Source organism: Rhipicephalus sanguineus, chromosome 4 (genome assembly GCF_013339695.2).
Source record: "Rhipicephalus sanguineus isolate Rsan-2018 chromosome 4, BIME_Rsan_1.4, whole genome shotgun sequence".
Lineage (NCBI taxonomy): Eukaryota > Metazoa > Arthropoda > Arachnida > Ixodida > Ixodidae > Rhipicephalus > Rhipicephalus sanguineus.
The window spans coordinates 23,929,562-23,955,914 of NC_051179.1; the positions used below are offsets into that span (position 1 = coordinate 23,929,562).

General features: G+C 48.2%; 1 protein-coding gene across 1 annotated transcript; it reads right to left on the reverse strand.

The window, feature by feature from the left end:
* Nucleotides 1-5,137: 5,137 nt before the first annotated feature.
* On the reverse strand, nucleotides 5,138-26,105 carry LOC119389612 (peroxidase). The gene is made up of 15 exons (XM_037656961.2): nucleotides 25,922-26,105; nucleotides 22,660-22,733; nucleotides 20,995-21,204; nucleotides 17,394-17,635; nucleotides 15,547-15,844; nucleotides 14,166-14,384; nucleotides 13,495-13,653; nucleotides 12,218-12,328; nucleotides 11,931-12,047; nucleotides 10,312-10,466; nucleotides 8,531-8,866; nucleotides 7,683-7,888; nucleotides 6,255-6,427; nucleotides 5,350-5,446; nucleotides 5,138-5,223 (listed from the first exon to the last, which is right to left on the reverse strand). Exons 3-15 carry the CDS (start codon nucleotides 20,999-21,001, stop codon nucleotides 5,151-5,153), a joined length of 2,193 nt encoding a protein of 730 aa, XP_037512889.1. The 5' UTR covers nucleotides 21,002-21,204; nucleotides 22,660-22,733; nucleotides 25,922-26,105; the 3' UTR covers nucleotides 5,138-5,150.
* Between the last annotated feature and the right edge of the window lie 248 nt (nucleotides 26,106-26,353).

A 26,353-nucleotide genomic window follows, 5' to 3' on the forward strand; every position in this document is an offset into this window, starting at 1 on the left:
GATGCTCTAAGAACACAAAAGAGCAAGTTTCGAATGAATACGTGAAACGGTCCATTTATAGCAAATTTTTCTTTCGTACCTGTATTTCCTCCATATCGAGCAGTTCAAATGGCGCTAACGTGCCCGAAAAATTTTTGCCGCTCAAAATATTTTGGGAAAATACTGTAGAACTAATCTCTATATGTACGTAATTTTCTCAGATTTTTTAGAGAAATTGCTTTTTGTCGAGCGCCCCGACTGGGACAGTTGGCGTGGATTGACCCTATACAAAACAAAAGCACATGATCTGAAACGTAGCTCGGATACAACGTCCTGTGGCATCAGACTCTGCTGTTGGTTACCTTCACGGCGAGCAGTTCAATGATATACAAAACAAAAGCACATGATCTGACACGTAGCTCGGATGCTACTTTCTGGGGTTCATATTCTGCAGGCGGTCACCTACGGTCCAGCCTTGTTGAGATATAGTCGGATACAACTTAAGAAGTCAGCAGATACCCCGCCCAGACGACTGAAGCGCGGCAGCTGATCGCCTCCGCGACTAAAGAAATAGTCCCGCTCATGCACGCGCCGATGTTCACCGAAGGCGGAGCCACCGGCCGTCCCGCTCATGACGTCAGTCCCGAGTGCGCGCCCATTGGTGCAGGTTTGTGTTCATCCGCCTTTGAGGAGGAAATGCCGCTGACTTCTAAAGTTGTATCCGACTATAGAGCTATCATATTTCCTACGGCTAACACTAACACACACTAAGTGGTGCACGCGTACGCTCACGGTACACCAGTCTTAGAGGAGAATTACAGCACGTTCGCCCTTGATGCCAGTGGAAAGAACCCCTTTTCATGGCATGCCTTAGCACATTATGCGCAAGAAATTTTAAGCCTGTGCGACTTTTGTGACAGAGTGTATACAATAGCACAACCATGTACAGTATAGCATAGCAAGGGGTGGGAAAGAGAAGTGAGGGTAAGGAGGAGCGATGAGGGGCTTAGGAGGAGAGAAGGCAACACATGAGGAGATAAAGAAAGAAAGAAGAAGATGATGAAAAAAGGACTTAATCTGCGTTTGCCAGGTGGCGGCGCTTGCTTCCCAGCTCTGCTGTTTATTCAGATTGCACAGGAGTGAAACTGGCCTCAATTTTGTTTTTAGTCTGTAAGACCTCTATTAGCCACTTTGATCATGTCATCAGGTTACCGTACGCAACAAGCAAATTGCGCGGCCAAAAATATTTAGAAAGAATGGAAGAGAAAAGCTGCGTGCTAACCACGGCGGTAAGATATTTCCGTACTACCGTGTAAGGTAAACAGGCTGTGCTAAAAACCCCTGTGAAGAAGGGAACGGTTCTTTGCAGGACGTTGTACAAAGGCTCGCCCCTTCGAATGACGCGTTGTATCTTGCGCGCTCGCACTCGATGACGCGTCGTTAAGTGAGCTTCTACGATAGTTAATGACGCGTCATTAAGCATTATAGTATTGAACTCAAGTAAAGTGCGTTGTGGGGCTAGTTGGTTCTAATACCGTTCTAATATTATAGTATTGGCTTATAACCCACGAGAGTAGACCGGTTCCTCGAGAAAACACGTGAGTCAAATTCGACCAGGAATTTTTAAATGAGAAATTTAGAAATATCATTACGTTACATAATTTTTAAATGCTAACATCCTGCCACGAGCCGAGCGCGCAGGTGTATTTTATACGAGTATGTTGCACCGTAATGAAGAAACAAAGAGTGTCAATGTAAGAAACCTGAGCAACACGTTCTTTACGAACACATAATCAACCAGTTCAAATTATCTACCTACAGACGAATGCTTACAGATATCTAGGAACCCGTATGTTATAGATGTGGGGCCACTGCAGACTTCAAACGTGACTTTCTTTTTCCCTAAAAGCGACGAAAAAAAATTAAACTATATAGAATGCGGTGCGGGGATGAGCTATCAACCACTTGCTACTGTGGCCCAATGGCTACACGCTCATCGCAACGTCAAGAGGTTCGATTCCCAGTCCAGGCAACTACACTTCATTACATACACATACTGACAGTAAACGTTAGAAGAAGCTCGAGTGATCTAGCGCAATCAGGACGCCTCCTATCCGATGTTCTCTCGCAACGACGACGCGATTTTCTTTCATCGTATACTTATAATCATTTCGCCCCGTGCGATAAACATCAGCGAATAGCGCTGCCGATCTTTTGCATGCCTGATTGTCGTGTTCATAACGCTTTTTAGACTAGTAATATGCAATGGTATTCAAGGCCCACACGGTAGCATAGGGACGGTAAAACTACCGAACAAGTCATCCACGTTGCACATACAAACACTTACCTGCCTTGCAGTGTCACAGGAGCAACTCCGTGCGGAGTGTAAAATACAGGGCTTCCCTTCGCTTCCGTGGGCGGTCACAGTTACACACTGCCTCTTCTAACGGACCTCTGATAAGAACTCGCAATCAAGCTGGCAGTCTATTCACATCAAGTACCACGAAGAGGCCTTATCTCGGTCGTATAGGCCTCGCCGAGCCAGCGTCGAGATTTTAGCGTGCAGCAATCTACGCTAAACACAGGTGAGAGCGGGAGATCATGCAGAAGATAGCGAATACCCGAGCCGAGTGCCAACGAAGGTAAGGGGACTTTATTACACGCTTGACTGAGGCAGGTGCAGTCATTCGGAGAGAAAAATGGGTTTGCGCTGGAGCTGTGAACGGGCGTTGACACCTATTGATTCATTTATTCGTTCGTTTATTCAATCATTTTTTTATTTTTAGAAAAATAAATGAAGGAATTGTTGTCGCCATTTCTTAGCGAAGGCTACCGCTTTCCACTTGGATGTTAGGATAAAAAAAAATAAATAAAAGAATATATACAAATATATACAGTCTTGCATTTGGCGAGTTCAAAAGTTGTCGCTTTAACACAGCGAACAGACAAGCACGGTGCCCACTTTCGATGTAGTTCTCCCAGTACTCGTCACAACTATTAGTGTTCAAAAAAAAATTTTGAAGCACTTTCATTGTTTTGTGATTTATCTGTGATGGCCATGGGCCTAGTATTTTCGCTAATGAGGACGTTCGCTTTGAGTCCAGCAAGCTGAGTTCCTGTTCTAGTCGCTATGTGTGATGTAATTGGGAGACTCGAGCAACAGATGTTGCACGTCCTCGTAGTCGAGACCGTACGAACATGTTGACGATGGCGCATTCATTCATTCATTCATTCATTCATTCATTCATTCATTCATTCATTCATTCATTCATTCATTCATTCATTCATTAACGAAAGAGTGAAGTGGCCTAAATTGATTATCAAACAGCCTGTTGTCATCTGTGGTATCCCCGTTGGTTTGTACCTCTAAATATCCCTCGAGAGGCGTTATTGTGCTGTCTGCCGCGGATTATTTCTTAATTTAAATATTTTTTTATTACTGAACTTTTTTTCTTTGGTAATAAGAATATTATAGGCGCCGTGAAATAAAAATTTTTACAATATCTTTTTGTCGCTGTTACAGGCGTGTCTGTTACGCGACTCCTACACGGTAAATCAGGTTGCGCAGCACTGACAATTGGGGGAGTTGGTACAGATGCATGGCAGCAAATCAGCTTGCACACACAACGGCAGCGGCTTCACTCACCTCCATGTTCGGCGCCGTTGTACGCTGACCGTCTCCATCTGCGGTGTGCTTTCCGGCAATGGCTGGTAAGACGAGCAACAGGTCAAACAACGCGGTGGAGCCCGCTTGATCAATTCGCGAATTATCTCTCTTTCTTCAGTTAAACTCAAATTGTCTTTCACCGACCGTCTCCTCGTTCGCAGATCCATCGTGGCTACAACACCGAAACCTCTCGTACCTTCTCCGCGACACCTACTGAAGTTGTTTGTTGCTATGGCCGAAAAGACACTGCAGGAGGCCGATGGTTCGCTTCGCAGCGCGGACAGCTTCGATGCACGTACAGGCGCGTACTCAGGGAAGGCTCACGGCGAGACGTACTGTACGTATACGTGTGTGTGGGCCGTGCGCGTATGAAACGCGATCCCGCCGCTTGTGCCGCGCCGGATTCCCATTGCTCCCAGGCACCGCAGACAAATAAGCAACGAGACCGCGTCAGCGACGCGCAGTTTCACCTTTTGTAATAACGTGCCCATACGCCGCTCAGTGTCAACAACTGTTCAGTTTTATCCGAAAACAGTGTGCCCAGGGGCGACGCCAGGATTTTTCGGCTGGGGGGGGGGGAGGGTCGAGAGGGGAGAGAATTCTGGGGAGGCAAGAGCCCCCCGTACCCCCCCCCCCCCTGGCGCCGCCCCTGAATGTGCCAGTTGAACTCGACGACGGTCAGTTTCCTGCGTCGCGCTCATATCGTATCGTATAAATAAAACAACATTTCAGTTACTACAAACTCCTTGTTTAGCTGCGCACATCGCTACGCAAATTACTAAGTGTTGTGTATACGACAACAGAGGAAAATTTTAAAAAGTTGCCAGGAGCACTCTTACGTTGTAGAGTCCTCCTCGGCGGTACAGTGGTTACGGTGCTCGGATGCTGGCCGTCGGCAGGGGGGTGCAAAAGGGGCACTTGACCCATCCGCCCCTCTAGCCATACCAGCGCTCCCCTTCACACCCAGGCACTATGAAACACGAGTTTGCACCCCCCCCCCCCCCCCCCACGAGACAAAATCCTGCGGACGCCCATGCTGCTGACACGAAAGCCACGGGTTCGATCCCAGCCGCGGCGGTCGCATTTCGGTGGAGTCGAAATGCTAGAGGCACTTTGCGATATCCGTGCATGTTAAAGAACACCAGATGGTCCAAATTTTCGGAGCCCTCCACTACGGCGTGCATGAGAACCATTTCGTGGTTTTGGCACGTAAAACCCAATATTATTACATTATAGACGGTCGTATGCTTGTGTGAACAGCAGATAATGAAATTCTTTATCAGCAAAACCAGGATAATAAACACAAAACAAAAAAATGTTTTGTGAGCCTTGTGTCTGCATGGCTGATTGTCATGTATCTTTTTCTAAGATCATTCTACTAAGAAATCTTGCTTGTTGTCCATGCCATCTTACCACTGAAAGATCTGCCGTATGAGCAGCTTTAAGAATTGCATCCTATACGCAATGAGTTTATTGCCTTGGTCGTTTTCTTTCTTTATTTTGGCTACTTGTACAGATTGTAGTCGTAGTCGGTCTTCGCCAAGATGGTCTTGCAGCTGACCTTTGCGTTGCCTGCGCTGTAAAGGCAAGCATGGCAGAAAATAACAGTTATCGTAACGGGTACAATGACGGGTGCGATTTGTACGCTCTCTCACAAGCGTACAGCGCACTCGTGGAAAGCGTAGGACATACGTAATACAGACCCGGCCATCTTGAAGACGTTCGGCTGTACGTACTCCACATCCGTGTTGCGGCAGATGAGAGTTGCCAGCGTCACCTTGGCGATGTCCTGGACTTGTTCTGCTCAAGAAGTTCAAAAAGATGATCAGTGATACCTTGCTGTGAGAGTGTGGCAATTGACTGTGGCCTGTAACATTAACCCATCGTGAAGTGTCCTCCTTCTACTCACTTGTCCTACACAGCATTATCTTTTAAATGATCATTGTCTTCGAACTATCGAATTGACAGACAACAAGCAACGGTTTAAGAAAACCAGAAATCATTCCTGTTAGCTGTTTTAGTTCTCTTTTTTTGTCACCATATAGCGGGCTTTAATCACACACAGCGTGTCAGCTTATGTAGTAATATAATAATCCGCCATGGTGACTCCTGCTCAGCAGCTATGGTGTAGCTGCTGAGCAGGTCGCAGGTACGATTCCTGATCGCGGCAACCTCGCTTGGATGAAACGAATTGCAAGAATGCTCGTCTGCCTACAGTTGCATGGGTTCCTCTTGCCCCGTACTATTTATTGACAGTGTTCTAACGTGCAACCCAGTTGTTTGTCTTCCTTCGACATCGTCATTTGCAATGGCAAAAATAATGAACGAACACCACCAAGGCCAAGTGACTTCATGAGGGAACGGTGAAGTTAATACAGAACTTAGTTCATACGGCGTTAATTCTGATTACTCGGCAGCTTCTTTGGGACGTTAATGTCCATGAATCAACCAGTCAGCCACGGAGGACCTAGGTGGTAGGACAACTAACAAGTTCTGCAACGTTTTCACCTGGTTTCCCAATACTCCTACATTGCACTAGTCAGTTTTCATTGCCTCTTTCGGACACCTGCAGAAAGCCATGAAGCGTATGAAGCCAAAAATCACGCACCCTTGCTGAAGGCCCCCGGGTGGTAGAGGTTCTCGAACCAGAAGCGGTCCGCGTACTTGATCCGGTAGTACTCCTCTCCCAAGATGCACAGCGTGGTGGGCCCGTAGAAGGAGCCGTGCACGGGTGTCTCCAGCGCCAGACCAGCAATCAAGTCCAGGTCCTCGAAGTAGTTCCTGACGTAACCGAGACCACCTAGTTCACGGTTCGGCTCGACTCATCTACAGTGCTGTCATTATAATTGCAAGACGCAAAAGTCAGGAGCCCTTACCCTATCGAGAAAATGGAGGCAAGCGATGCTTGGCATGTACCTATTTCTTACTTTCTTCCTATCCGCGGCGGAAGCGAAACGGCTCTGATTGGTAACTGGCATGGCGTGAGTTGGCATCATGCCTAATGAGTCACGTTCCGGCGCCGGAACATGAGGTCATGCGTTCATATTCAGGTCACAATGAAATGTGGCAACGTGAAGTGCAAAGTGACCTCGATAAAAGATCAGATTGTCACATCAGAAATAGCTGATCGCCGACAAGCCCACGATTGAGATAGCATCATTTTTTTGGAAAACGGCGCATACAAATACGCATTTTACCGGCGCACCTTCGAGGGCCGCATTTCTGTACACGCTCGCCGGCGCCGGGTTTTGCGCGTACGACAACGCCACTACCGAGATCTGCAACTCATAACAACCTACGCTTGAACAGAAGAATGTCAGAGCTGCTGACATGCTTTGCGCGCACACGCACTAGGACACTTCTTGAAGTAGAGCACCAAGTCGGGCTAGTTGGTTCACATTCATTGTAAAGCCTATTAACTGCGCTAGTAAACACAGACAAATACGCGTCCTGCCTTCCCTCGTCTTTGTCCGTGTTTACAAGCGCAGTTGATACACTTCATGAAGAGTTAACTGCATACCGTGCGCACCGTGTTGCGAGCATATATACCTTAATAGGCGTCAAGTTTACGCTATCATGCCATTTCTTTGGAAGCTGACAAACGCCGTCGTATTATAGTCAGTCCGACATCGTACACCGTTCCTCATCTCACCAGCGTTGTGATGCACCTGATCTCTGCCATGGCGCGCTTCTTGCTGCGCAACAGAAGTCATCTGCGCTGCATTGTACCCTGTCATCTTCGCGTGTTAGAAGGAGGAGCCTCGCGTGAAGCTCAAGCGATATCTCGATATCTCTTTCTATAGGCTTTACCTTCGAACAAACTTGCTACATTCTCCCAGGTAAGTGGGTTTGTTCTTTTTTCTTCCTCACTACTTCAGAGTTTCATGGATAACGCTTCAAAGGAGCTTATTGGTACGCCTACGACTTTGCAGTTGACGTGGTGCACTTACGGATGCACGATTCTAAGATATACATGGGAGCACTGTGCCGTCAGTCGACAAAAGGTTTCGTCTCGGCTCACTAAACAATCGTGTACCCGTAGACGGCCTTGAGCCTGTTCACGGCGTCGTACGACTTGCTCTCCTTCTTGAAGTCGTCGAAGGAGTAGACGGGCTTCAAGCCGCAGAGCACTCGGTAGTGCAAGTACGATGGCAGCCCGTGGTCTCGGCCACGGTTCACGTCCAGCGACAGAAGGTCCTTGCCGAACTGGTTCGGTGGGTTCGCGAACAGGAACCTCGTGATCTGTGAAAGTGAAAGGAAGTGGGGGAGGTGCAATTATTTTTAACAGCGAAGCTCTTTACGCCGGAGCTTAGGCCGTTCGGTGGGCGCAGAAAAACCTCGCCGAGCGATGACGACACCATCCGTCGCCTAGCAACGCGTTAGAAAAAGGAAAGGAGGAGGAGTAGGAGAAGAAATAAATAAACGGAAATATCTTGGCGAGGCGGGGTTCGAACCCGGCTACCCACGGTGCGCAGGCGAGCGTCGAAACCACTCGGCTATCCAGGCAAGCTAGCAGAACAAGCATTTATGGGAACCGTATGATTGCGTAGCTATGGGCGAGAGAACGAGAAAAAAATAGAGAGAAAGGGAAAGAGAAAGAAAGAGAGAGGGAGCCTCAACTTAGCTTTCCTAGACTTAACTGGCCCTCTCTATGCTCATGTGCATATACCTAGGCTTGACTGGCTATCTCTAGGCTAGGCTTGGCTGGTATGCTAAGGAAGGCCGCCCAGCTCCTCCGTTCTTTCAGACTTGGTACCAACAGTGCGAAGCTACCCTAACTTTTCTTTTCAGCGAGGCCGTCTAGGCTGCATAGCGGCAAGCCTTCGTGGAGCAGTACACAAGCATGCAACCAAGATGGCGTCTTAGAGCACACTCTATGTTTACCTCCTTGCTGTAGACGGTGTCCTGGTGCTGCATGTTGTGGTAGGCGGCGCCCATGATGAGCGCACGCACGGGGTCCGTCTTGGGCTTGCAGAAGTCGTCGAGCGTGTTCAGGTCGTACGAGACGCGCGTCGTGTGGAAGCACTTCTGGCCCTCGCGGTGGAACTTGGTGCCCACCGCGGCGTGCGACACCCGGTTGGCGGCCGTCGCGTACGGGTTTAGCAGCGACGGGTTCAGCGTCGCGTTGTAGTAGTAGTGCGGCGTCGGGATCGACAGCCGGTAGTCCTCCATGATGCCCGGACCGAGAACGTGCGGCAGGTACTCCTTGTACGTGATGACCTGCGCAGACGGCGCTACAGTGAGTTTCGTTAGGTGAATCTTATAGTTCTTGTGTTTGCTATACGTAGCTGAGTCATGGCAGTGGACAATATGGGATATGGGGTCAAGTTGTGAATGTGCCCATAGACGTTCAGACTCAGACTGTGAGCTGCCTTTCTAGAGGCACTTCCGACGACGTTGCAAAAGAAACCGCTCAACTACTTTAGCAGGGGCGGCACCAGGACATTTCTTAACTGGGAGGGGTGGTGTGTGTGTGTGTGTGGGGAGGGGGGGGATGCACCCACTACAAGTGAGTTCCTTCAGGGGGCGCAGGGGAGGGCAAAGGGGACGGCCGGCAGAAACCTTGGTAGCCGCGAAAGTAGCCTAGTGTTAAGAAATACATAAAGGGAGCACAGACCAGAGCGGTCATTGTGAGAGGAGCTCGAACACTTGTTCTGCTCTGTTATCCGCTGTGACGAACAACAGGCTCCTAAGCCGCGCGACATCCACTATAACGCACGAAGTCAGTTTCAAGCTAGCCCCGCAGCGGACTTGAAACTTGAACGGACTTGGATGAAGCCAAGTCGCCCGCAAGTTCACGAACGATTTATGGCGAGCGGCAAAGCTATCTTGAGACTGGTTGAAGTCAAGTACCAGCCATGTAACATCTCTGCACCCGTGGAAGTCTGACCGTACTTTTCAGCCCAAAAGGCTCATCTTCCCATGCCCTCTCCCACGTGCGCGACACGTTGTAGCTCGAAACTGCATGAAGTCGAGCTTATGCTACTCTCCCGCTCCCTGTCATAATTTAGGCCGCTCAGTTGCACATTGAATTATTCTTAATTGGGTTTCATATACGTCGATTGATTGATTGATTGATTGATTGATTGATTGATTGATTGATTGATTGATTGATTGATTGATTGATTGATTGATTGATTGATTGATTGATTGATTGATTGATTGATTGATTGATTTGGAAATACTGGCAGCTTGTGTCCCCGGCGTTTCTGCATAAATCGCTGATGCTAAAAGATACATCTCATGAAACAGCCAATGTAATAAAATGGTAACTTGTTTCTTTTTTTTTTTTTTTGCTAGCGCGCTAGCTAAGGTCGCATTCATAATTCCGTATCTAGAGTCGCTATAGCCTCCTTCCGTCAAAAAAAAAGAAAAAGCTGCGGCCCGGCAGGCCGCAATAAAGGAGAAAAGCCGAACATGATAAATTTATGCGACTACACAGCGCATTGTATTATAATTAACAGTTTTTTTGACGGTCAGGTCTTCCTTATTTGACAATTTCTCTTCACAGATTTATTTGTAGCTTGATCTGTAAATACGCTTCCTGACGGTTCAACTGAAGAAGTAGTGATGCTACAAACGACAGAGCATTGGATGAAAAGCTAAAGATGTCCACCTGATAGCTAATCTGAACCGTGCCCGGCAAGCAAAAGCAGAGGGCCCACCTGTAGGCAGGCGCCGACCATCTTCCTGGCCACATTGTAGACCTTCTCGTCGGGCCAGCCTTTCTTCTTGAGCTCATCGGCGATGTGGTTGTGCTCGCGCACCAGAAGCGTCTGCAGCGAAGCAATCACGGGCGTCAGCGACGCGCGCTGGTCCCCTGCGCACAGCGACCACGCACGTCATCAAATGTCATCACCCTGTGTGCACTATGGACGGAAGTCTGAAAGCTTGATGTTTGTTCCATGCTGTTAATAGCTACTACATGCTTTCCGTAGTGCTTGATGTAGAAGCTGCCACACACAAGGAGCATAGAGAAAGCACGACGACAGACAGAGAGCGATCGAGAGAGGTCAAGAAGTGAAAGGCAGGGCGGTCAACCACGAGTGTCCGGCCTGCTGACCTACACTGGAGATAAGTCAATGGGAAATAGAAAGAATTTTAAAAATGCGGGACGTTTGCACTATGTTGGGCAAAGTTTAGCACAGCGAAGCTGGTTGATCCTCAGCTTGTCGTGTTGCATCACGGGAATCATAACGCCGGCGGCGATTGAATCCAGCGTGCTTGGCCGAAGAAGCGGCAGCCAAGGGACGGCGACGGGCGGATCCGGAATACGCGCAAAGCTTAATTGTCACTCTGAATGTGTTGAAATCGCTATCCCTGAGCCCAGGTGTAAGAAACTGTGGCGGTTGCTATGGGGACGGCTCGGCGGCGGCGGCTCCTCGGCGCGGCGGCGGCCTGGCTATTTTTAGCAACGGCGCAGCAGGGGTGTTTTGTTAACGGACGTCTTACTGTCAGCTTTAAAAAAAGGAGAGTGAGCACAGTACGCGCACAAAAGGTTGCACAGAAGCACTACAACCAATCGCTGTCACTGAGAGCAGTGTTTCAAGAACTACAGGTGTGAACAAATATCTTTCCGCGTTACCAAAGGATACGGCCAATGCCTCGGAAAATATTCTGCTCGAGCACAGTTGGCCTAGAACACCGCCTTTAACGAGCTACTGGCCCCCAACCAGCAATGCTTTTTATACATTAATTCTGTAATGTAACAAGTAAGGGGCAAGCAGGGGGTACTCGACTGATGTATGCATTGAGAATATTGGCGTAACCAGCGGAGGAGGGGGGGTCAGTGCCTCCCTCCTGAAATATTCAGTTTTGCATATATATATATATATACACGCACACATACAAATGCACACACGAACAGAGTATGGTTGATCCCCCCTCCCCGAAAAAAATATTTCTTGTTACGGCCCTGATTGAGAAGAAAGAACAGGAGGACAGGGAGAGAGGAGAAGGAAAAGTATGATAGTGCCTTGGGAAAAAAAGATGCAAATGATTTAACGCAACCAAGCAACAACCGCGAGTAATTTGCGCGTACAACACGCTTCATTCGAAGTAAGAACGTATTTGATGACAAGGCAAGTAAAGTAGTAATTCACCACAATGTGAGATTCACATAGTTCTCAATGCAGCAAGAAGAAACCGTATGGATTAAACAAGAATAACTATATAGTCCTTTAAAACTTAACGCGCAACATGCAACTGTATTTCACTGTGTGCCGCGAGTAATTATCGTAGCAAGAAACTACTACTCAGTCGATCACAAGAGAGATAAGCTTACCGGCCATAAAACATTGCTTGTCGCAGCCAGGCATGTAGCTGTTGCAATCCCCTTCGCTTTTGCGCGGCAGCAGGCCTTTGGGAATGTACAAACTGGACTTGTCCACTTTCATCTTGGCTGAAATGGACGAAACAGTTACTTTGGCATAACTTTATATCATGTCTCGACAGAATGCACGACCTTGATATAACGAAGTCGAATTCGTAACAATACTTGGTTCGCTATGTCCAACACCTTAAAGGACAACCAAGTAGCTAGTGCTTTAAGTGACGATGTGCGCCACCTACCTCCCTTGCCGTCGTCGCTGCGGAGCTTCTTCGACTCCTCTTCACTGCTGCCGTAAACGACGCTGCCGTCTAGGAATGACGTCACCTCGTTTATCTGTTCCCTGTAATCCCCTGCGTGGAAGACATTTCTCTCGTCAAAGGCAGGCCTCGTCATTATGTGCTTTTCAACAGCGAAGCTGCTTAAGCCGGACGTTCAGGCCGTTCGGTGTGTGCAGAAAAACCATGCCGAGCGGTGACGTCACCACTGCGTCGCCTAGCAACGCGTTGGACGAAGGAAAGCAGGGGAGAGGAGAATAGAAGTGGAGAGGACGACGCGAATAAATAAAGAAAACGAAATAAAATTTCTTGGCAAGGCGTGATTCGAACCCACGTACCCACGGTCCGAAGCCAAGCGCCGCAAACACTCGGCTATCCAGGCGCGCTAGCAGAACAAGCATTTGTGGGAACAATATGATTGCGTTGCTATGGGCTAGAGACCGAGAAAAGAATACAGATAGAGAAAGAAAGACAGACAGAAAGAGAAACAGAGGGAGAGAAGAGACAGAAGGAAATAGAGAGAGAGAGAAAGAAATAGAAAGAAAGCATATCATAGCCATGTATATATAGTACAGTATAGCAAGGGATGCGAAGGAAAGTGAGGGTGAGAAGGGGAGAGGGTAAAAGCATAGCATAGTCATGTATATACTGGCTACACTCCCGAGTTTTTTTTTTTTCCAATTTTGCATGTCGATATATACACGCACACATACAAAGACACGCACGAACATACATAAAGTATAGTTGAACCCCCCCCCCCCCCCCGAAACAAGTTGTGGCTACGCTACTGACAGGGAGGAATAAAAAAGGGGGAAAGCAGCTACGTCAGCGCGTGTCGTGACATTGATCGCGAGTCATCGGCCAATAGCAACAATCTGCTGTATGACACCATATAGCAGCTGCCGGCAACTCCGAAGAGAGTGAGGACGGGTCTCCGTATGAAGAGAGGGCACTTGAGAAAGTGGCAACATTGCGCTCCGCTTGTAGACTCTCCTTGGCGCGCACAACTGCAAGATTTCGCTGAGCTCTTCACAGAAGCAGCGTCTGCTTTCCGCTGTATGTGTTTTGTCACCAAGCAGGACACCTTTAGGCTTCTATGGCACACGCGCATGTGAAAACACGAAACCGATCATTCGTATTTCACATGAGGGTGGGACCTGCGAAATGAATCCGGTGTCGTAACATTGTAGCTGTCGTTATATTTATAGTGCAAAGAAGAAACAGGCAGACCTCGGACCCACCTGGACTGTTTCTGGGGCAAGCGGTGCGGCTCGAGTTGTACGCGCTGGACCGGACCATGTCCATGCAGTGGCCCATGGGATAGAACTCGTCCTTGTGATCCATGGTGATGTGGCAGCACTCTGGGTGAGGCTTAACGCCCTTACCGCAGCACTTGGGCGCTGCGACGATGAAAATCAATAACTTATGTCGTTTTGAGAAGTGCGCTCACGCCGTTGTGTTCAATAATATTATGTTCTGGTTTGCAATATGTAAGGAGCGGGGCGGTTGTGGAACCGTCACAGCATCTTGTACAAGCACGTGACGAGAAGCTCATACCGTGTCGCGACGTCAGGGTGCGCTAGGAACCGAATCTAGCTTTTAAAACCATGTAAATAATTTCGCAGGGTGCACTCATGCTTACCAGTACATTTTATAGGCTCTTGAGGGCTTGGCCTTCTATTTAACAAAAAAAAAACGGCAAATGAAAATTTTCGTGCCAGTACCCCTTTAAAACCTCAAATATATTCCGCAACCATAAGCCTGCAAAAATAGCGTAGCCGTTCAGCGCAGAAGCTCAGGTGAGATCCAGTCCCAGAGATACTGCGCAGCAGACACGTACTTCTCTGTGAACATGCATACTATAGAGTAAGGTAAAAAAAAAGGAAAAGGTGATGAGAAGAGCGTCACTCACGAGCCTTGGTGACCTTGCCATCGACCACCTGGGCGGTGGTGAACGTAGCGGACGATGTGAGGTCGTGAGCCAGGAGCTGTCCAAAGTGTACGATCAGGTCCGAGTGATAGCTATACTCCGTGTCGCTTGACTGCCAGGAGGTGCCGGACAGCGCCATGGATACCAGCCTAGGGTTGGGCAGTTTGCGGCCATACGCGCCCTTTCGGCTGGTCCACATTCCTACGTTGCCCCCAGATCAAAGAGTACTTATTCCCGTAATAAAGCTTGCAAAATACGAATGCTGGGGACACATCATACGAGAAGTCATGTAGGTGAAAGCAGGACGCGCAGACACAGCAGATTTCAAACTGATGATGTGAGAGCCCGAAGCGATACGTAGCCAGTTCTCAACTTCTCATAGAGAAAGCGTGGCTCTCTAAAGTCTTTTCACAACTGCGCTACGCACAACTGGCACACATGCAAAAATGCATGGAAAACGCCATGAAAAATTTACCCAACGGACCTTCTGCCTGACTTTTCTTCTACTACGGCAGCGCAAACAAAGATTGGTATTGTACCGGTTACTCAGTCCAGCGGTGTCCGTACGAAAGGGTACTTGAATGCGGGCCGCGTACTTTGCCCGTGCAAGGTCGAAAATGATAGCTAGACCGGATACTGCATATGCCAAGAAACATACAATGTGAACTCTGTGAAACTGAGCTGTTTTCGCCGAGTACGGGTGTTTTTCAAGTCTAAAGCCAACTGCTCAAATGAATATACTATAGGTGGAGCCAGAGTGGTGTTTGGGGATTGAACGTCCCCTTTTCCCCCATCCCCAAGTTTTTGCATTTTGTGCGATGTATACGCGCACACATACAAAGACAGACCCACGTACATTTCTTGGAGTCGGACCCTCCCTTCCCAAAATAACAACCTGACTACGCTCCTGCTACAATTAATTAATTAATTAATTAATTGATTGATTGATTGATTGATTGATTGATTGATTGATTGATTTTCAGCACCTAAATGCAGAATCTTCGGTGGCGGTGACATGAGAAAATATGCGTTCCAACATCTCACTGACGTCGGCACTTTTGAGACGTGAAATGTAGAGCTCTTTCATAATAAGCATGTGGAAGAATGGGTCTGGCATCATCTCACTATCGTCGACACCTTGCTGACTGCTCTTATCCGTGTAAACGAGACGCAAGAGCACCGATTTTTGGGCGAGTTGGTATTGCACAGCAGAACACTTAAGCGCGCTGAGACGCGGACAGAGGGAGGTGATGACAACACAAGCGCTTGTGTTATCTTCTCCTTCTGTCCTTGTTTGTGCGCGCTTAAGTGTTCTACTATGTAAATGAGAGCTCGCACGCTGTCGTCAGGCGCCGAAACGCACCGTTCCCGTAGTCGGGCTTCAGCAGGCGTCCGTACGACTCCCCGGCACGACCCCAGCAAGGGTAGCGCAGGTTGTTGCAGGAACCGTCGTGCGTGCGGTAGCGGGCGTTCGGGTTGCAACGGACGGGCAGCAGCCGCTTCTGTTCCTTGTCCAGCTTGCGCGGCCGGCCATGTCCCGGACGCACTGGGACAACCATTGGCTTACCAGCGTAAGGGGGTGGAGGAGGAGGTGGAGGTGGAGGAGGGGGCGGCGGCGGCGGCAATTTCATATGCTGGTGAGGAGGCTTCGGCATTGCGACCTATAATAGAAGAGGGGTTGCACACTGGTTGCGCAATTGCAGTATCTTGAATCACTGACGACACTACAAAGTCACGACAATAGTGCTGTCCAAGAGCCAGCATTGCCAGTGAACAGTCGCAACGTGTATGTCAGTCCGATTTATCTAAGAAATCGCAGCAACGCCCTCATAGCGACTGGCGTTGAAGCGTGGCCTCCGCGATTAATTCCGGCAGCACACCATTGCTGTGCACTGCCGGAGCTAATCGCGGAGGCCACGGTTGAAGACCGGATAGGCCAGCGCAAACAGGACGACACAATAATGAGGCAAGACAGGGCTAAGTCTATGGATCTGTCTTATAAACCGGCGTGCGACATGATAAGTATGTGAGTTGAGTGTTGTGCCGTGTGATGTGGGGTTACATTATAATAATTCTGTACTTGGACTGTCTACTTCAGCGCACACTGTTGGATAGGGTTAGATACTAGGCGGTGACGAGAGGCGCCGGTTCCCCAGCTCTTGAGTCCTGTCCATTTAACACGCTGGGATAGACCAGTTCACCCAGCGAACTCTTTCAGAACACCACGTCTGGTCTCTTTTTATGTGTTCCAGCGTGCTGTCACTTAGATACAAATACAGCAAGCAGTACAATAGTGAGAGTAAAGTCAGCTCGATCTTTCTGGCGTGGTTAGAATTTCCGGTACTTGAATGAAAGCGGTTGCTTAAGCTGACCTCAATACGGTACATCGACTTGCAATTTCACTAATTGGTGCAGTCGACACTTACTCAGTAGTACACCGGCGTCGTGGGCACCGTACACTGAAGGCAAGCGCGGAGGCACGGGTAAACGGCTATGCGGCACGTGGGCCAGACGTACACGCTGTCGTGCGGGCTGGCGAAGTAAATAGAGTGGTTTTCAGGTAGTTGCGTACTTACGGTAAACCAGTTCTGCTAAAAGACATTATTTTTCGTTCAGCATTAGTGTTGGTGATGCGCTGGCTATACTACTAAATGATTCAAAAGAGCCCGGGTATGCTATGAGTGTATGCTATCAATTTTGATCACCCAGCCTTTCTACCGCAATACCACGGAGAGGTGGCTCATGCGCAGAGGGCCTGACGTAGCGTACTATCAACCGAAGGTACTGAGGATCCGAGAAACTGTGCAGTAACAACGGTAGTCCTGAGATTTGACGTTTACGTCGCGGACTCGCGGTATTGCACTGTTTACTACAAAAGGTGATGAAAACGAGGCCACCACAAGCTTGGACAGCATGCCTGCACATGAAGGTGCATGTTACTATCGGGCTCCGTTGCCTCACGAATCTCCTGCCACCATATTGGCTGCCACTTTCGGTTCAGACATGCAACGAAAGGGGTCCTGCAACAAAAGACGTTGCAGGACCCATTTAAACTCTGGCTGTTCAGAAACCCAGCACAACTCTACTGGTTTCCCTCTGGAGCTGTGATTTTGATCTTCCACTAAATTTCTACGTCTCAACTGAGTGCAACATATTCCGTATTATAGGGGAATATTCTGCCGTGTGCTTGAGGCAAGTGAGCCTACTTACAGGTGGCGCAGGTGGGTGGGGATGGTGCGGTGCGGGTGGAACAGGACGTGGGCCACTGCTTAGGGGCCACGGCGTGTACCACAGGTGGCGCCGGTGGCGGAGGCCGCGGTGGTGGAGGTGGTGGGTGCTGGTACGGTTTCTGCTGGTGGTGTTGGTGCGGAGGTGCCTTGTGCACAGGGGCGTACGGCCTGCCCGACCTTTCCTCGGCCACGGCCATGTCTCCCTGCGCGGTGTCCTGTACGCTGGACGCAACAGCATGGCGAGCGTCACGCGGTGGTCGAAAGGGACAGACAGACACATCTTGACTTCGTTTAACTTCCCATCGGCGCGTATTCGATTGCTCTTTAGGGCCACCGAATCTCTGACCGACGAATCACGTAACCTTCCACACAGCTTTTCACAGCGAAGCTTTTCACAGCGAAGCTCCATCGTGCAAAACTCCTCAGGTGGGTATGCGCCACAGGAATTGGGCAAGCCCCACTACCGAGTACAGCAGGCGCGGGCGACAAACGCAAAACTCTGCTCGGCGAATCGGAGCACGTGAAAGAGAGGGAGAGGAAGAAAGAGATAGAAAGAAAGAGAAAATAGAGAGGGAAAGAGAGAGGCAGAAAGGAAGCGATACACAAAGAAAGGGAAAATAGAGAGAAATAAAGGGAATAAGGACATAGAGAGAAAGAGATAGAAAGAAACACACGAAAAAGACAGAAAAACAGATAGCAAGACAGAAAGAGAAAGAAAGAGAGAAATAAAGACAAACAAAGAAAGAGAGAGACGGAAGGTGAGAGAGAGGGAGAGTAAGGAAAGGGAAGAAACAGAACTAAAGTTAGAAAGAGCGAGAAAGAGAAAGAACTAGAGAGAGAAAAAATAGAAAGAGAGAAATAGAAAGAAACAGGTACAAAAAAGAGATACGAATAAGAAACAGAGAGAAAGAGAAGAAAGAAAGAAAGATATAGAGAAACAAGGAAGTTATTCAGTAATAGCCACACATGCTTCTGTTACTGATGAGAAGGCAGGGGTGGGAATTTATTCAGCAGCACTAAATTGGTCGTTTTCCCTTCGTTTGCCCGACTTCACGCCAATATTCCAGGCAGAATTAATCGCAATTATTCTTGCTTTGCGGAAACTCCCAGCACATATCTCTTCAGCAGTTATATTAACGGATTCCTTGTCTGTATGTACGGCATTAACAGTACCACAGCCGTCGAGCTGCCTAACAGAACTTTACTCATATATGCCCAATCACGTACGGCACGTCCGGTTGGTTTGGGTACCAGGCCACACTGGACTGATATTAAATGAAGCGGCGGACACTCTGGCGGCAGCATCCCTTAAAGGACCGGTCCTAAATCTTCTGAAGCCGTCCTCTAATAACACGATCGCACGATTCCAAAATTTTTGTCTGCAAGAGGAACGTATCAAATTTTCTGTCCTAAACAATACATATTTTCAGCACGTTAGGTTCCCGTGGAATAGCACATGGTGTAATACAAGGCAATCGGAAGTAACGTTAACTAGACTGCGATGCAGAATACCGTCACTAAATTTTTATTTACACAGGCCTGGTTTCGTTCCTTTTCAAAAACTTGGCCTTGAGCTTTCCACATCGGCATTACTCTCCCTGGGGGCGTCGGCACTGGGGCAATGGAAGAGGGGCATATATGATGCCATATTCATTTTATATTAAAGAAACAAAGAGACTGCCATGTTAATATTATAAGTAGAAACATGTCATTTCATTCCCTTACTTAAATTTCTGTAATTGCTTATTTATTTAATTTTATTATTTAACACTCGTTTAATTAACATTCCATTAAAAAGAAAAGAAAAAATCAAAATTACCCTAACAATTTTGCTTCACTATAAATTATCTTTTTCGCATATTCCTTTTATTTTATTTTTTTCACAAATTCTACTGCCGCACGCTTCATGGCCGATCCCCCGTAGTGGGTTGAGCTATTCCCCTGAGGAACCAACCAACCAACCACCCAGCTCTGCTCTTCGTTCAGGCTTGGCACCACTAGTGGGAAGCCTCTGTAATTTTTTACTCTATATAGTGTGGCCAAGACACCCTTGCACAAGACCACAAGAGCTTTATTGCGCTTCTTTAAAATTAGGTACACCACTTGTTTTTTGCTAGTTGTGTCGACTAACGACTAAGAAAGAGCAAGATACATTGCGCTTATAGTATTAATTGAACCTCCTACCTAATAAATGTCTCTTCATTTAACTTGATTATACAGCGTACTTTTGCAAATCATCTCTTTGCTGAAGGCATGTTCGACGAATCGTCCGACGTGCCGCTTTCCGCGAGCCACGTCAAAACTATAATTTTTCTTCGAAATGAACATAACCACAAACGAATTTGCATTATATTTCAAGCTTGAGATGTTATTCTCTTTGTGCAAAAGCAGAGCGTAAATGGCTAACGTATAAATAAATGTATAATTACAATTTAGTTATTATTTACTATAAAACGCGTAAATCAACATATTGAGAAATTATTTTTGTTGCAATAGAATATCGAGTACCGTGAAATACTGTGTAAATTTGATGCATATACATATCTGAAAGGGTTAAGGACTGTACGAATGCTTGCGAGTGTCGACCCGAACATTCCTCTGCATATGTGCTCGCAAACTGCTTTTTATTTACTTCGCTTACATTTCCTTATTATACTTATCTCCTCTTCGTAAGTGTAGGCCAGCAAACCGTGCACGCCGCTGCAGTCTGCCGCTTTCCTCGAAACCGTCCAAAACTGTCCACCGACGTGTAGCCAGTCTCTAATTCATGCTATCCTGGACAGTTGATGATTATTATTGTTGGGGTTTTACGTCCCAAAACCACGATATGATTATGAGAGACGCCATAGTGGTGGGCTCAGGAAATTTCGACCACCTGGGGTTCTTTAACGTGCACCTAAAAATAAGTACACGGGCTTCTAGCATTCCGCCTAATTCGAAATGCGGCTGCCGCGGCCGGGATTCGATCCCGCGACCTGTGGGTCAGAAGTTCGAGCACCATGACCACTATACTAATGTTGAAGATTGGGCAAGCTGTTTTCTCGTTTTTGAACTGAAACAGCGCAAGAATATCAAAGAACGACCGAGCCAGCCAAACGAAAGATGACACTTTAGAGTTTGGAGCCTATTGGCGCACTCTAGAACCCTTAGCAGGGCAGCGCCAGAAGACACGACAAAGAAGTGTGGTACACAGGACAAGCGCCTGTTCAGTGTATCACTTAAGGCCCGTAGCTAGGAATTTTTTTCTAGGGGGGGGGGATGAAGTTTTACTTGCTGAAGGCCTTGACTATTTTAGAAAAACACCCATTTTCACAATTTATTTTCGGTGAAACACCCCCTCCGTCAGAGTTTGGGGGGACCCGGGCCCCTAGACCCCCCCCCCCGTCCCCCTGGCTACGGGCCTGGCACCGCTATCATTTGTCCGTGTCTTTTGGTGCTGCCCTGCTAAGTGTTCCTACAAAAGAAAGGACAGACCGCTGGTCCTTTGTCCTTTCGTTTGGCTGCCTCGGCCGTTTCTTTGTTTTCCTGCGCTGTTTCAGTTCCTAGGCAATCACTTGAAAACAACATTAGTGAAGATTCACCCTTCATTCTGTCCCTCAGCAGGCTCCTCGTCCTGCGGGCTTTTCTCGACCGCCGTTAACGGGCCAGTGCCGTCGGTCGGTAGCGGAGAGACAGCATCATCGGCCAGGACTGTAAACCCGCGGTGACCGTGTGTTCGGCAGGAGCGTTGAGCTGCTTGGCGGCGTAAGGCTCGGTTACAGGGTCTTCTGCGCGATCGCCCGCTTCGTCCACTGCAACGAATCAGCAAAGTGATGCGGATAGCTCTCGCGTGACGTTACCATATAAGCTTTTTTTTCTTTTTTTGACGGTGGCGGTTTTCCACTGGATTTTCGCTGCCTTCGACATTATCGCTCGGCGCAAGAAGCACCTGTCGTGCTGTCACGCCGCTTCTCGGCGTTAGCAAAGATGGCGGCCACTGTGACCTTGTGATAAAGCCTAAATTTCTGATCATGGGCAGCCCTTAAGCCGTAAAGGACAGCAGAAGCTTAAAGGGGCCCTGCAATACTATTAAGGGAGTTTATTGCTTCACGAATCGACGCCGCTATTTTTTTATGAATCCGTCAAGTACGAGCGATATTTGTCGCACGCTGTATAATTGCTCTGTCTGTTCTCTCGTCCCCGACGAGCGCGCTGGAAGCTGAGCAGGGAGGGATAACAAGGGGGAAAGAAGTTACGTCACGCGTGCGTCATGATCTTGAACACTTTCTTTTTATTGCGATGGCAATTATATGGACAGTCTCGACGGGTTTTTGCCGTCGCCGTCATGTACTTCCGGTATGAAGTCAAAATTGATAAGATCCCCCCGCGCATTGTATGTTCTACCGCGGGTAAAAGCGCGCGAGCGAGGGCGACGAACGCGGCCGAAGCAGAGTTCAAACGAGCCGGCCCGTTTCCGTCGCTCGGAGGGTGCATGTGATAACATCACCCCGCTCGGGAGGCCTGCCATCGAAGCAGACAGGAAACGCCCCACCCGTCTGCCTTAAAAGACACGAAGACGCGAGGGGGGGGGGGACTTTGAATCTAAGGGCGCGGTCGCGATCACTGGCGCGCGCGCTATCTCGAAAGCCATCACAGCAGGCGGCTCGTGTACGATTCTACGTGCTGCACTCTCAACGCGAAGTGACCGTGCGGAGAGCATCGCTCCCTGGAGCGGCCGTATTCTCTTACACCAGCGTTTTCTAGTTACGCGAGATCGGATACAAAACAATAGGTGCCAGCCTCACTTCGTGTAACACTACAATTTGTTGCTATCGCATTCATTGCTTCGCCCTTGTGGTGAATCTGCGACTTTTTTTTTCTTCGAACGCGAGGCTTACTTTCAGTGTGATCGCGAGCTAGCGCGCGGGCACGTGGCGACCTCTCACGGCGGCCACGGTAACTATGCTGCTCACGATGCTCAAATCAGCCAATAGCCGTTAATTTGGGTGCATGGCGCGTTCATTTGGGTTCATAGGGAAACGAGGGAACGATTTCTAGCTGACTGAGAATTAAGTGTAAATTCCAGGCCGCGTGCTGCGCTATAACGTTTGACTCGCGTGTTCTCAGGAGCCTCGACTACCGATCTGGAGCATTTTCTGACTATGTTGAAAAAGTGCTGCAGGGCCCCTTTAACGGACAGAGTGTCACACATTGAACGCCCTTCTTTGCCTTTGAACCTTTGACTCGAAAATGACAGGTGCGCTTACCTGCATTGCCACTGGCGGCGCTGCATGCTACGAGAAGGGACACAAGCAACAAGATGTGCTTTGCCACCGACAGTCTGGAAATAAAGAAAGTTTTCGACGCTATGAAAACCGTCACTACAACAAAATAATAAAACAGAACTACAGACTTGTCGCGTCATCTGCGACAGAAATGACATGCTAGCGCAAGTTCAAGCATCTCTTGGACACGGAGCTGCCAACGGCGCACGTGTTTGTTTTTATTGTTTCTTTTTATCAATCGCCACTTCAAGTGCCCGCTGACGAGCTGTCGTTGGCAAAGGTCCTGCGCTTGCTGCGGTGCGGCATCTTTTAGGAATTATCATAGAAGATGTGTATGAAATAGACGTAATGCGAACATGGACACGTTTCAAGCACTCAGTGCGATGTTTCGTTTCTGCGGCTTCCTTTTTTCCCTCTTAGCCTTGCCCAATTTGTTCGTTTAAAGGGACTGTCTACCGCTCGGAAAAAAATTTTTGATTGTGGCGGAAATGAGAAGATCGTTCGTCACATCGGCGGCAACGAGCGCGCTTTCGTCCCATAAAAAAAGAATTATAATTTTAATCTGATGTTGAAAACCGTGAAAAAATGACCGCTAGCGTCACCCAACAGCAAAGTGGTCGCAATTCCCGCAATCTATAGGTGTGACAGACTATTCACGCAGGTGGACTTATTTTGCTTAAAAACAAACAAGTAAAACTTGAGAGTGTATTTTCCGCTCTTGAAACAGCTTTCGATTGCGTCAAAAAGTAATTTTTGCTGTATTTTTTTATCTCACGTGCCCAAAAAGACGCCTGGCGGCGCTGCCGACGCCGCCGCTTTCGAGTTCGTCTGCTTCAACACCCCGCGCTGGTTGTACCTTTACGCTGCACTGTCGTTAGGATGTCTCGCGCGTGCTGCGCTGTGAAGGCATGCATTTATAATCGCTACATCAGTACAGGAGTTTCGTTACATCGTTTGCCTGCAAGACCGTTACAGAAACGTCTGTGGGAAGATTGCGGCAGCAGTGCTAAAATAAACGCATAGACTGCAATCATAGCAAAACGAGTGTTCTGTAATCGTATAATAAGGCTTCATTTAACCGATGGTGCGCTTAAAACGACTGTTACATTCATTGCATTAGTGTTCAGAGAAAAAAAAGAAATCCTACAGAAATGACATGTGCTTTCGGTTTACCGGCACTACAATCGTCATCGCGTCCACCAACCAGTGTTGTGGGGCGTATTCACACCAATGGAAGAAGACCGAACGCAGATCGAAAAATTCTGTTTTAAAATTTTCTACTCACTTTCCAGAGAAACCGCTGCGAGGTTGGACACTTCAGACGGTATGCTTTCGAATGCGGTACAAAACAGAAAAGCGATGAAGGACGGTAGACAGTTTCTTTAAAGCGGAGCTGGTAAGCTTTTGGGTAGTCCGTCCGGCGTAGATAAGAAACTGCCCAGCCTTGCTAGACTCAGAGCAGCTAATTTAATTTAGGCATTCGGCAATCCGCAGGCACGCTAGCAGAGAGACAGAGGACCTTGCTAATTAAGAGCTTGTTAATTAAGCCCATACTAATTAAGAGTCATGGAAATTAGGCCATGCCTAATTAGGTCCGTGCTAATTAACAGCAGACCGTGTTGATTGTGAGCATGGGGATTAAGTCCGTGCTAATTAAGATCACACTAAGACTGCTGATTAAGACCTTGATAATTAGGTCCCTCCTTATTAAGGTTGTGCTAGTTAACACCGTGCTAATTAAGACCACGCCATTAATCCAGGTCGGCCACTAGCTCCGCTGTTAGTCCAGCCTTGCAACACTAGTGCGAGCTGCCCAGATTTTTTTTAACCATTGCAGTAACGCAGTAACCAATTTATCTTTGCTGTAGCCGTTTCTTTTCTAAGGTCCTAAATATATCGAGATGATAAACTCGTAAACGTATTCACGATATCACTTTTTTTCGAAAGGGGGAGGGTGCATCTGTGCTTCCAGGCTATCCTCGCTGCACGAGGATAGCCTCCTCCCCTCCCCCCCCCCCCAACAGCCATCTCCGATCGCTTGGTCGATGTAGTACAATTCACACGCAACATTTCAGCAGTGCACTTGTGTTATGACTCTTCCGAACCCGCATTGTGTTCTTCGTCTGTTGTCATCTACATACACTTACAAGGTGCATAAACAAATATTTACGACACTTCAAGAAGAGAAATAAAGTGAGGGGAAAGACAGGTTAACCAGATGAGAAGCTTCTAGTATGCTACCCTACACCAAGGAGTAGAAAAGGGGAGAAAGACGCAAGGAACAGCGTAGAAATAAAGCAGGCGTGCGAAACAAAATATTTTTTTTTCACAGCAGCTGATATATAGACACTAGCCCAGAGGAAAACGAATTACAAGCTTGCTCATGCAAGACGCACGAGTACGTTCACTTATAAAACAACGTCAAGTGACAGCGCTAGTCAATTAAGATGCACTGCAATGAACACGTTATAAAGTTCTGTTGCTTAGACGACCTTCTACGCGAATGAAAAAAAAAAAAGTCAACTCCGACAACTCCGGAGTTTTACGAGGCAAAACGACAATCCGATTAAGAAGTAAGCCATACTGGCCTAGTCTGGATTAACGGTGACCACCTGGAAACCTTGCATGTGCGCCCAAATTTTTGGTTCACGAGCGTTTTTGAATTTGCCAACCATCGAAATGTCGCCGCAGCGCCTATGATATCCTACTTGTAATACACCCATGTGTTGCAAGTTAGAGGCGTAACAAATGGACCATCTGTAATGCATTTTGGCCCTGATAGTAAAATAAGCAAAATAAATTACTGTTGTACAATGTATGGACCATGTCCGCAAGCAGCTCGAAGACGTCGATGAGGCAAGATGGCGGAAGAAGTTCACAGTACTTCCGCATATGCCTTCACGGAAATCTTTGTAATCCATGTTTTATGAATCCTCTAGGTGCTGTAGCTATATACGTAGCGCACTGCTGCCACGCACGAGGTCGCGGGTTCGGTTTCCGGTAGCGACTGTCGCACTCAGATGAGGCGGAGTGCAAGAAAGCGGTCCTGTGCTTAGGTTTAGGTGCCCGGTGAAGAATAATCCCCCAGAGGTCAAGCTCAAATTATGAGTCTCCCACTACGGCATTCCTCATAACGTGTTCATTCGAGACGTTAGACCATGCGATTAGAATTCGTGTTCTATGATCGACAGAAAGCACGCGACTTCGAGATGTTCAATCCGTAATCACAGTTCAAGTGACTTACCCCATGGCGGCGGACAGGCGCGGTGGCTGGCTGGGTCTTGCCACGCGCTAGCTGACGCCGATCACGACGACGACGTCGCTGAAGCGCAGGCCTCGGAAGGCGATCCGAAAAAGCGTCGACGAGGAAAGTTTGCGCCGGACGCAAACAGACAAGCCGCGGGTGAAACCCTAGCCCGGACTGATTACCGCGCCGCTGCAGGGGCGGCCACGCGCCGTGCGCCGTCGCTGACATAGGCACACGCGACGACTTACTTGCTCCGTAGGACGGAGTGCCACTGATACGTGGAACATTTGCCGTTCCGTTGACGGGATGCGCGTGGTGTCTCTGACCCCTCCCACGGGTGTCAGCGCAAGCTATAGCTGCGCGGCGACGTCGCGATGCCACTTTCTTTATGGAACTTGCAGCAACTCTTGTTTTCGTTCGCGTCTTGCC

Coding starts and splice junctions, on each gene's coding strand:
- LOC119389612 (XM_037656961.2), bottom strand. Junction 13,654..14,165: donor TGGCAAGGTCACCAAGGCTC/GTGAGTGACGCT, acceptor TCATCGTCGCAG/CGCCCAAGTGCTGCGGTAAG. Junction 12,048..12,217: donor CAGCGACGACGGCAAGGGAG/GTAGGTGGCGCA, acceptor CGTCCATTTCAG/CCAAGATGAAAGTGGACAAG.